This window comes from Epinephelus lanceolatus, chromosome 18 (genome assembly GCF_041903045.1).
Source record: "Epinephelus lanceolatus isolate andai-2023 chromosome 18, ASM4190304v1, whole genome shotgun sequence".
Classification (NCBI taxonomy): Eukaryota; Metazoa; Chordata; class Actinopteri; order Perciformes; family Serranidae; genus Epinephelus; species Epinephelus lanceolatus.
Window position 1 is genome coordinate 27,254,303 of NC_135751.1, and position 12,682 is coordinate 27,266,984.

At 42.1% G+C, this 12,682-nt stretch overlaps 1 protein-coding gene across 2 annotated transcripts in view; it reads right to left on the minus strand.

Annotated features, from left to right (window-relative positions):
• Positions 1–12,682, minus strand: part of lmtk2 (lemur tyrosine kinase 2) — a 40,507-nt gene that overhangs the window by 10,516 nt on the left and 17,309 nt on the right. For both annotated transcript variants that reach the window (XM_033644597.2, XM_033644596.2), the window contains exons 2-7: positions 9,587–9,717; positions 9,242–9,395; positions 8,506–8,582; positions 7,946–8,064; positions 7,552–7,639; positions 1,970–2,100 (exon numbers count right to left, since the gene is read on the minus strand). In XM_033644597.2, coding sequence (XP_033500488.1) covers positions 1,970–2,100; positions 7,552–7,639; positions 7,946–8,064; positions 8,506–8,582; positions 9,242–9,332 — 506 coding nt within the window. In that variant the 5' untranslated portion in view covers positions 9,333–9,395; positions 9,587–9,717. The remainder of the gene's footprint in view (positions 1–1,969; positions 2,101–7,551; positions 7,640–7,945; positions 8,065–8,505; positions 8,583–9,241; positions 9,396–9,586; positions 9,718–12,682) is intronic.

The window sequence follows — 12,682 nt, forward strand, 5'->3', positions numbered from 1 at the left end:
ACTGAGAGAAGAGGCAGGCCTTGGTTTCCCTTCAGCCCTGCGCACAAGCTCCAAGTCCCTTTTACGCGCCTCACGGCAACCACTGCTGACACCAGTGCTCTCGTGTGTACATGGCCCAGCGTCTGTCAGACCTGCTGAAACCTCTGTAAGATAAATGGAGATTTATTTTAAACCCTCCTGTCCCCTGTCCCCCTGCTGCTGGCAGAGGGCCGACATACAGTAACAGAGCAGTGAGGAAATGGGTCCAACATCTTAACCCTACAAGGTTAATACATGGCGTGGCAGTGATCACTCCTATCAGACACCACTGCTGTCTAGTGTGGAGGTTTTTTTTGCAAGCAGTAACTATTTATTTACCCAGTATTAAGAGGAAAGGAAAGCAAACAAGTTGATATTTTTGAAATACAAGAATAGTTATCAAAGTAATGAATATTTTGTCTTTAAAAATACAAATCTGACATATATCTGAATGTCCTACTCTCACACCATTTGCATTGTGCTGACTCTAGAGCTGCTGTAACTTGAATTTCCCCAGTGTGTGGTTCATAAAGTTTAGCTTATCTACTCTTTTTTTATTTTATCTTATCTTATCCTGTAATTAGGAAAATCAAGACGTTTACAACACAGTGAATACTCAAACATGTCACATATTGATTGACAATCCAAACTCCAATAAGAAAACCTCTCTAAAAATATATGTAGAGCAATCACTGTGTGCCTTTAAAGAAACATCTTTCCATGGTTTCTGATTGAGAATATATTCAGATGTTTTGCTCGATCCTTTGCAGCACCATTCTCACCCTTGTGCTGCAAAGCTGGGGTTTCAACTTTGGATATCATCCCACACAGCACTTGCCCCGGAGGGTTTTGTGTCTGCGGCGCTGCACCATCAATCATCTCTCATTTAATTTTGCCAGCATGTGGCTGAACTGGTCATTCAGTTTTCCGTAACAATTTTTTGTGGCCTTTGAAGAAAACATATTTTTACGATTGCAAATTACGTTTGTCCACATGAAGGGAAGCTTGTAGCACTCTCTTTAAGTTGTAACAAGGATTAAAACACAACGCCCAATATGAGGCTATCCTTTTACACGCAAAGAGCAGAATCATCATATCCACTCTGGCAGCAGACAGCTGACACTGTGGCAATGCATGGGAGCTGTGTAATTGGAACCCTCTGAGCTTATTCTGAGCATGCAAAATAGAGCTGATGAGCGGAGCATCGTATGTAACCCCCCACCTCAACCAAGACACGTTCCCAACAATCCCCCCCCTGTACCCTGCTGGCTGCTGGGAGCCAGACATCCAGTACTCACTGGGGGTAAAAATGAAAATGAAATGCAGCGTCTCTGCTGTACACACCTTTTTTGGAGAACACTGGTACTCATGAGACTGGTTGGACAGTCAGACAGACAGTTGACCTAAGCTTTTACAGTCATATTTTATGAGGTTTGTGTCTAGTGACATTACATACATACCAAGCAAAATGACTATATATTAATCATACACCATAAAATTTGTATTTTCTTGATAAAAAAAAAATTTAAGATAGCAATTAAGATATGTTCATAAGATTAAATATTGAAGTGCTTAAATTTATCTAATGTTAGATACATAAATTTAAGCCAATTTTTTGCATAAATTTAAATCCTTAAAAAGTTAAATGACATTAGTTAGATTTCAAAAGAATCCTTTCTGCATTAAAATTAATACAACCAAGAAGGTAAAGATAACTACGTCTTAAGTAATACATATTTACTTGGGGGAACCTCTAATCTAATAAGTTGTGGCAGAAAAACTAAATGTTGTTGAAAAATGTAAAGCATCTGTGAGTAAAGGCTGTGATTGCAATATGTAATTGCAGGATACAGCAGCTGTAGTCGTTGACAGACAAACAAAGACACAATGCTTAGCTTAGTGCGTTTTAAACCTGTGAGCTTGCTCAAGTGTTGCAATTCTGAAGTGCTACCTGTGCAGGAAGTTGTGTTTGTGAAGGTGAGTGACACCAGCAGCAATTTCACAGGCCATCCTCTGCAGCTGCAGCAACTCAGCATTTCGGAACATCCAATCCTGCTGAGACAGATAGCCACGCAAATCCCCCTGCAAACACACACACAGATAAAACAACCAGCTGTATTAGCACACCGAAAGCAAGCATGAACATTCAATAAATCCAGATTAATCTTATTTGTATTATAGCAGTAGCAGTGCTAGTTAAATGCACTGTGCAGAGACAGCCACACAGGGGCAGTAGACTCTCCTGTTCCTGTCTCCTCAGCACTTCTCCCTGCTGATGTGTGAGAGGACCAAATAAGGGTAACGCTGTTTAATGGACCTCAATGCTGTGTCACAGAGATTTATAAATAAAAGAGTCCAGCTCAGGTCAGTGAAATACGTTGTGCTCGTGTACGCTTGGGTTTTTCGGAGCCCACGAGTGGAGGAGAGAAATGAACAAGGTGTCCCGTGAGGGAAGCAGGGCAAAGCGCTTTGTGTTAATTAATTACACCCCCACATAAAAAACATACACAGGCACACACATGGTTAGAGAGTGATATTAGGGCTTGTGTTAGAATGTAGCTCACTAGTGTGACTGACCACAGTGCTATCAGAGTATAAGAGTGTGAATCTAGAACACAGATCACAGACCTACAAGGCTCTTTGTGGTCGGACCTGAGGAGCTGTAGATCTGAATTACAACAAGGGTCTCAGCTGTGTGCAGGTTCGCAACCCAGGGCTGGTTGGGAATGTCTGTGGACACCTGTGGTTATCATTCACTAACATGTAACACGCTACAACTCCACTACAATGTGAGTAAACAAAGACAGAAGGGACTCTTGAGTACACTGTCCTACAACTTGATACTAGGTATTTTAGAGGACAGTATATTTACATCAATGTGAAAGCAAAGGGCCATTTAAGTTATGTGTGTGTTTGAGATCACGTTCAACACAGCTGGAGTGAAGGAGACTCCCGATTAGCCAGCAGAACGGAGCTCCCCTGAGGAATGAGCCACTAAGAGCGCACTGTACACACACACACACACACACACCTGATTCACATAATATACAAGACGGTTTTGTTAAAAATGTCAAGTCACATGCATTTACTGTTTGTGTTTGCGTGTCTGCGTGTTTACAAAGGGTTTACTTTTCCCTGAGCTATCTCACTACAAGCAGCTTAGATCGGTCGTCTTATGTAAGCAGCGCGGTTCGCTTCGACCACAGTTACCCCTGCAGACACAGACATATACACACAAACAGAAAAGCTACTGCACGGCAACACACACAGCTCTGAGAAGCAGTCTTCACAGAAGAGCTATATTCAATGTATGGTAAGTGATACCCTCCGCCTGTCTTTATTTGTGAAGGCTCCGCAGCAGGTGATTAGGTCTGGGTTTCAAGAGGGGAGGGTCCAGGGCTGTTGATGAAACAACATTAAGTGTGAGCGGCCAAAACAATTAGGCCCTGTGTCTGACCGATGAATAAACAAGAATGTACTTAGTTCCCAATGCACAGATTCATGTCTGGCACAGCTGTCACATGATCGAGTTATGTAAAAAAATCAAGCTATTTAAGTACTTTCCGTGCTACTAGTAGGTACTAGAAGCAGGCTATATTCTGATTACTATTTGCTTGTTTACCAGTTAGCTAAACAGAGCAAGTAGGACACTGAACGTAATGTGAAATCCAGGGTGAAGCATTTCAAAGGTGTAACGTTCTCACAAAATGTGACCAACAGCCTTTGTTAAATCAGCTAATTTAAAGAATGAGTTACCATCAATAGAGCATAATAGCCTACAGACGCCAAAAAGGACACAAATCACATAAGGGCAACTTCCCCCCACGGTGAATAACAATGCTCAATACACCTATAGGCAGAGCATGGTCAGTAATGTATAGCTTAATAAATGCCACGACAGTCACATAAAGAGCAGCTCTATACCCCTGCGAGGATTGTTGCTTTAACGACCGTAACAAATGAAAGAGATCAACAACTTTCGCAAGCCAGAAGTCAGCTGGCTCACGTCCGGGAACCCTGAACCAGAGAAGGGTCTGACTAATGCCCTGGCAGTCTATCATTTTTCCAACCTGCTTTAGATAAAACTACGCTGACTTCTGTATGACGAAAGCCTTGACAGCTGCGTTCCCATGACCCGTTTAACGGCAGCAATGACACAGTATATCGCTATTCAAAATCGTGACATGAGACCAGAGTATCGTCTTTGATTTTGGATACTGTAATTTTGCGAGTGTTGTCTTTTTCTGGTTTTGAAGACACCATAACAGTACAGTGATGTATTTTTCTGATTTTACCAGACTGTTATTATGTTTGCCAATTTATATTTGCCATTATATCCACATTACTGATGATTATCTATCAAAAACCTCATTGTGTAAATATTTTGAGAAAGCACCAACAGTCAACCCTACAATATCCTCAAAATATCAGTATCAGGATATCTGCTATAAAACATTATGACATTTGATTTCTCCATATCGCCCAGCCCTAGCAGCAACAGAAAGTTTGCTAATTTGACAGAGTAAGGGCGGTCCAAGATCAGCAAACTTTGTGTTGCTGCCATTACACTGTGATCCTGGCGCTGGATTTCTAGCTGACTTTGCTAACTAATGGTCTGTCTCCGGAGCTGCTGCCCGCTCTCCTTCTGGTAAAGTAATCTCCTAGCGACAGACAGAGGGGTGAATGGACCTCACGGTGCGCTAGCAAGCTAATTCTTGTCTCATTTGTGGTCTGATTAACAGTAAATTCATCAAATTCATTGTCTCATAATCGCTGTTTTCCAAGCTACTGTAGCTGTCATATTTCGTGGAACTGACGGGAGTACGGTTTCCATAAGAACACAGACGTCAAGGCTTTCGTCATACAAAGTGGACATGGTTTCATTTAAAGTGGGTTGGAAAAACCAAAGACACAGCCAAGCACCGGGACAGGAGATCTGTGCATTAGAAGCTGTCACTCACGCTATGGTATGTGACATTCTGTGGCCCCCGCACCAGTTGCTTGATGTATTTTGATGTCTAAAATGCTTTGAGTCAGGGTTACCCGGCACGGGTGATACGGGACAGAAAAACCACCATCAATCACCACGCTGTCAGAGGGAACGTCACAGTATATTGGCTTTATGGGACTCATCTTGTCCACTGCGCAGCTGCAGTGTCGCATTTCATGTTTTGGAATCTAAAAGATGATTGACATGTCATGAAGTAATAAGAGGACAAGACAAGTCATCTTCAAATTCAACTTAAAAGCAGGAGCGATGCTTTTTTTATCTCTTTATGAAGTAAGTGTTACTTTAAAGTTTAATTTTGTACTGTACATATTGAAAGAAAAGAAAAACATATTGTGTAAGACAAGATCTCACTTGGATGAAGTCCTCAAAACTCTTTATCCACCGAGGGATAACGAGCATAGACATCACTCAGTTGTGCTACCCTCACACATTATCACCTTCAACAAACAGGACCTGGTCTTCAAATGTGGGCTTCCCTAATGGCTTGCACACACTTGTGATAAGTCATTCACCTTGACTCATTTCCATCTCCTGTCAGAGACGTTAGTGGAGCTGGCTGGGCCAGACCATAATGCCAGGACACAAGCCAGGCTTGGGCAGCTGACAATACCCCTGCCCAACAAAGTTATGCAATATCTGGCGAGATGAGCCAAACTGGACCTGCACACTTTGCCAGGTCAAACCAGTGTGGAGGTGGAGCATTTGTGTCACCTAACCAGTGGCTCAACATCCAAGAACCACAGGCTGGATGTGATGTCCCCCTATAAAACAACTGTGAAGTCAAACTTTATGGCTCAGGTTGTGCCAGCTCATTCATGGTTACCACAAAAAGGACATCCTGTATCCTGGCATCAAGCAGCAAGTTAGTGGACTTGTGCCACCCAGACACACCTGCGTCTGATACACTTATACACAGAAACGCACGAGATAATTTCTAGCTGCCAGAGTAGTAGTAAGGATCATCTGATTCAACAGTACACTCACATAGAGATGAAAGGTAAAGATTACAGACTACACTGAGAGTGAGTTACTGTTGACACTCTGTCAAGTCAGGTTTTCAAGGCAACTCTGTGATTTAGGCACCTGGGGACTGCGGAAACAAGTTGTGAACAGTTGTTTATTTAACATGCAGCAGTTATGGAGTGACATTCGGCACAGTAATAGGGTTGACGTGTAGTTCGGTAGAAAGAAAATAGTTCCTACAGGAAACTGCTCACACCAAGGTCTGTGGATCTTCTTAAGTAGCCGAGTCATAATTTCTAAAAAGAGACATTGCTAAAGTATTTTCTTGGCACTTTGAGCACCACAAACCGAGTGCCTTCTAGTTCCATTATATTTGAGAAAGGGCAGACATCTCTGTAATCGATATCTCCAACACTCGGCAACTCACACCAAAACAAACTAGATAGATAAACAGCACCACAGGTAAGGGGGGAAAAGTATTTGTGATTTTGGGGTGAACTGTCCCTTTAATATGTTGCTATTATAGAAATATAGATCTGTTATAGCTACGTTATTTTTTCTCCTACTTTAATAAACACGAGAACACAGAACTAGAGAAACATTTTGAAGCTCATGTTATCCAACACCACAAAAAACTGCAGCCTCAAACCTTCAAACCGAGTCTACTGTACTTCTTATAGTAAAGGTTTGTCCTATTGAGATAAATAAAACAGACACTAAACGTGGTGTGTATTCAGGTTAAGTTTTTGGCTTCTTGCATTCGTCACTGGTCACCCCATAGGTTTCTTTAGGAACAGCTTGGTTTACTTTAGACTGAACTCAGTCTCCAATGTGCACAAGGTGCTACCCATTAAAATGCACAAACACAGCAACTGGTGGAGCTGACACCAGAGGAGCGTAAATGGAGCCTGTTGCTTTACTGGGTGAGGTGGGAATGTGAGAAGTCCCAGGCTTAGGCTAGCTATGGCACTTCGACAGGAGGGGGGGAGCAGAGGAGGGAGGAGAGGAGAGGGGAGGGAGTTCCCAGCAGTCAGGCCCTGGCCCACCCCAGAATAGGTAAAGAGAAAACAGTGAATAAATCAGCTGCCATGATGGAGTCTGAGACACTTCAATATGTTGAGATGAAGGGAGGAGCTAATTTAGGATTGAGACAGTACGCTTTCAGTGCAGATGGTCAATAGGGCAGGACAGCTATGTGTGCTTGCTGGACAGTATTTAAAAGGGTCTTGCCCTATGAATTTGTGAGCTTAACAGAGTGACAAGAGAGAATTCTCAAATTCCTCAATTGATGAAGCTGAAGCTAAGTGAAGATTAAGCAAGCTGTAAATGATCCATCTCTCAATTACTTGACACTGGTACACAAAGCCACATGTTAAATGGAGGAAAGTCTGGACAACATTAAAAAATACGATTACAAATTGCAGATTTATAGATCAGTTTCATTCCCATGACTGTAAAACTATCAATTTTGGCTATATATCTTTTTTTGCCTCATGTACAATCAACATTTTTTTGTAAAAAGAAGATTAATAGTGTGTTTTGTGCATGTCGTCACTCACCATTTCACAGTACTCAAAAACAAGCAAGAAGGGAATGGCCTCGACACACTGCCCCAGGCATTGGAGGATGTTTGGGTGCTGCAGCACTCTGCACAGGCAAAATAACACAAAGCCCATAAATACTGGTGTTAATTAGGCCTGCAATGAGCTTTGAAATACCTTTAAATAATATCGGCAAGATTTGGGAGATTAAGTCTGATGCAATGTGTAAAAGGAAAGATAGAGGGAGCTGCTGACATTACAGTGATGTCATTTACAGCTATTTATGTCCTCATGTACTGTGGGCATGTCCTCGCACACACTCAGTTTTAAAACTGCAGTTGGAGTAAATATAAAATACTATCATTAATCTATCAAATAATAATAGTCTTCATTAAAAAAAAAAACAGTTTACCTGTATGGATCCCCTTGCTGCAGGAAATCATTCTGCTCCTTGGCACTTGCATTAGCTTTTAACTCCTTCACCACCACTCTGGCACCCCCTGGGTCTGTGTAGATTTCACTCAGAAGGACCTGTAAAGACATGACGCCACTTAGGATTAAACGAGATACAGAGAAAAAGGCCATACAGCATTTATGCTTCCACATGTTATATATCACAAGAGATCAAGGGATGCCAAAAACTGCAGAGGACAGAAGGCGACAGATTGAAAAAGAAAAATGGGTATTCCACTAGACGGGTTGAGGATATTTCAGAGAGTATATATATTTCGTTATCCACTTTAACATGAGTTGCAGAATAAAAACGGGGGAGGGGAATAGGTGCATAAGCCTTCAGTCATAACATATTCAGAGCATATATTCAGCCTGTGGCAAAGATGATGCAGGCAACCACCCTCAGCACTCCCTGAATGTCGTATAGAATCAGCATATTAAACCAAGCATTACCCTAACTTAACATTTTCTGGTTTTATTTGTTATTGTTTGAGACAATGCAAAGAGAGCCCGTCTTACCTGTCCAAACCAGCCGTTGCCGATCTCCTGGATATAACTCAGACTGTGACGTGCTACCTGAAAGCCTGCAGATCCCTCTGTGAAATCAAACACAAAACAATGTTAATTAAGACTGTACTGATGAAGAAGTGAAAAGGTCACATCTGTTGCTCATAACTGGTGATTCTAAGAAAGGGTCCATCTAAACCTAGAGATTAATAAGATCAAGTGGTGCATGTTTGTTTAGATCCCAATCAGATATGTTCTCCTTGTGGAATGACCTGATTACTGTGTGCTCTATAAAAGGCATATGACACTAAGAGCTCAAAAAATACACCCATCTTCTATAAATTATTCTTAAATATGTAGTATCCAAGGGGCTGTATATTTAGGATTTTTAGCATTCTAAAAATAGACATGAAAAAGACGAGGACAGAAGAAAACTCAGAGCACAGGAAGAAACTAGGACAGAAATCCAGCCATTCAAAGACATTGTCAATATGCCATTTGTAAGTCTATGTACAGTACATCTGTTTTTCATATTCTATTATAAAGTTTCTTAATTTTATTTTTAACTATGTCATTAAATTTTGGCACTGTGTTTAATTTTATGCACCAAGTCCTTGTTAAGTGCAAATTTACTTGGCAATAAAACATTTTTGATTGTGATTCGGTGATACGTATGCACACGTTTGAAGTGATTAATTATGTTTTGACACGCAGTATCAATCTGTTTGTGAGTGTGCATGTGTCAGACCTGTGATGCGGACAGGAGGTTGGAGGTGGGGGGGTCCAGGCAGGGCCACAGGGGACACAGCGAGGGTGTAAACCTCGGCTGGCGACTGCATAGAAGGTGTGTCCTCTGCTGGTGGTGTGAAGTCGATCTCATCGTCAAAGTGGTCCTCGAACTCCTATAACAAAAATCAAGACTGACTAAAAACACTATGCATGTTACTGCAGTGCATATCTTCCAACACAGGACCTGAGTTCACAGACACCGTCCATTACAATCCATCCCCACTCCGTGTATTCATTAGGTGTGGCCATCAGGGGAGCAGGTGGAGCTGTATCTGTCTGGCTACCTGCCCGCCAGGACTCTCACCTTGAAGTTGATCTCCCTTTCCTTGCAGCAGGTCACACAGTTCACTAGCAATACCACCAAGGCCACAAGCGCCGTCAGTGACACCGCCAGGGACAGGTAGAGAGACACAGACGTGTCCCCTGTGCCTCCACCTGAAATGAGGAAAAGCAGACAGAAACTATGCTGAATTATTCAAATTCATAGCTGTGCTTCAAAATAAACTCGGTAGAGAATACAAGTTGGCATCTGAGAGCTTTGTTACAGGCATAATCATAAGCGTGTTTGACAGTAATACTGCGCACCAGGGGTGTACTGGCTCCTCTCCTAAATCCACCCACAACAAAGGTACATTTAAGCTTGATAACAAAAATAAAACTACACAGTGTTCTTAATATGCAACTTCTTAAGCTCTCTTTCCAAAGCACCTCCACTGCAGCATAACACTATGCGAGACATACAATCATTTTGATGTATAAAATGTCAAAACAGTGATTATTTTCTAAGGTTTACAATTTCTGAAAACATGGCGTGACAATTGTGACTCTCCGGACCAGACCACCCAACCTCCACCCGTCGTCAGCCATTCAGAGAGACAGTTGTGGGGTTTTCCACCGGCTGATAAGCAGCTGATGGTGCAGCAGTGGTGACAGCAGGTGTTAGTCTGCGTCGGTGAGGATGCTGCTGGCCCAGCAATTCGAGTGTCAGGGCTGACAGCAGCCTTGAGAACCCACCCACTGCGCTGCTCAGCTGCTTCTCTCTCTGCACTGATGCTGACCAACAGTCACACGGCTGAGGCTTTTCATTTTAGCGCCAGCGATTTCCAATTTAGTGCAACATGTTTGTTCTGACTGCCTCACACACAAAACACTAACTATCCAATTTATTCCAGCGCCTTTAGTTTATTCCTGTAACAAACAGTACTATTACAGGAAATAAAGGTGAGCTGAAAGGGGCAGCAAAACCAAATTTACATGGCGATTATCAAATGATTTTCACTTTATAACCCAAAGACACTGCAGCCATGTCTTAAAAATATGTTCTCCCTGGACTGAAAGCCCACAAAGATGATCACGTGCACCGACTAAGTGTTTAAATCATGTGTAATTCTGACAAAAGCTCAACCTTTAGTTGGTGGTAAGTGTGAGTCTGTCATCGTGTTCTTCCACCACATGTCCGCCTCGTCTTCTCGTGTCCCAAATGTCACTGCTCATTTCTAACTTCTCATTTGAAAGGTGCGAGTGCTGGCCACTTTTGTCCGTCATAGTCACTGCTGTAGGTGAGTAATCGGTCAGAAAACATTCAAGTCAAACCTTTCCACATGCAGCTCACGTGTATTTTTGTGGATGTCCCCAGAAGAGATCTGAATCTCTGAATCCAGGTGCACAATTTGACTTGTGTTGTAATTTCAATACGTCGTATCACACTGTAATGAGTAAACATAATCTCGGCCCTCTGCATCATACCTTCGGGATGTGTGTGTGTGAGTGAGTGTGCTGAGAGAACAGTGCAAATTTGTGCCCACATTTCTCCCTCCTGTGTTTATTCTGTCTCCCACTGGTTGTAGCTTGTCAGGTACATCCTGTCTGCTAGAGGGGAGAATCAACACCTACTGAGTCTCCTTCTGCTGAACTACAAATTCCTGACAGATGAAGGCAGGCACTGAATCCATCCACACTACAAACCCTCTTCTAGTTGGTTTCACATCAGTACATGAAGGATTAAGCAAACAGAGTGCATTATAAACAGTCAACCTTTAGGAATAAATTGAACCCCAGATTAAGGTTGGTATGTCTACAGTCAAAAGTAGTATGTCTTAGCCCTAGATGGGCTCAGTTAAAAAATAATGTACATTACATTACATTACATTACAGTGTGGATGGTGCAAGCACAGCTTCTCTACATGGTGGCAAATGAATGCTTAGACAGTCTGGTCCTGCAATGTTACAAAAAAAACAACCTAATTTTCTGTCGTCTCCAAATCTCTTTGAATAGCTTATCCCACGATACATGTGTCATCATTAATCTGTATTTATATTTAGATTGGTAGAGGATTTAACAAGCAGAAAATTGTGAGCTGATCAATGCTCTCAGTGCAGCAGCACAGGAATTACTGCTATTCTGAGATAACCTTTTTTGATAAATTTCATACGAATGCAGATATCAGAAGAAATAGAAAGTCGACTAAGTGTCAGCGTGAACATCTAAACTGTGTGCTCTGCCTTATTGAAACCTGGCGAGTAGGAAGCGAGTAGAGAAACTGGGTTGTGTCTGTCACGCTCGTAAGCAGGTGATGGCTGAAATGCATAATGTTGTTGTTTGCCAAAGAAAAACAGATTTAGCTATTTTTCCGTGCATCATTTTGGCATTTTCAGATCTCGAAAACAGTCTGAAAGCTTGTGTGGGTGCATGTTGTTTGTACATGTAAACAATGATTTTAGACTTATCCTTATGGACCTGGCCTAAACCAACGACCATACCATTGTTAAGGCTGACAAAATGGCACCTTCAGCCAAACCCTCGCCTCAAAGTTCTCATGTAGAAGTGAATTAATCAATCTTGCATCAAGTCCTACCTTCCCCCAATTCATAAATAAATCATTCCCTTGAAATTTACCAGAGGTGAGAACTGAACAACAGTCAGAGCAGTGATCGCACTCCCAGTCAGGTCTGGTCTGATGGAGCAGTTGCGCATCCAGACAGCACAGCCCATCAGATAGCAGATGAGATGAGCAGCAAACACTTTACCTCCCTGGGGGGCATTAGATATGATCCAGAGTGTCAGCCATGATTGAGATTCATTTCATGTCTACCACAGCAGTGCGGTAAGCGATCACCTCCAAAAATAGACAGGGTTGCTCAATCTGGTCTCTTCACTTGGGATCAAAATAAGATCACAACATTAGATCATCCTCAGTCAACGACACCGCAGGTATGTTGGCCTTTAGGAAAAGTAAAAGCAGATTTAAGTGTGATGCAAAACAGCCACTCTAATACACTGTTGTTCTACTTATTTCTAAGTGGTGGCTGTTTCCAGAGGGTTACTTCAACAAAATCTCTCCTCCATGCAAACGATTGTGATAGAGAAACGCTGTCTGTGCTAAAATATTGATGAGAAGGG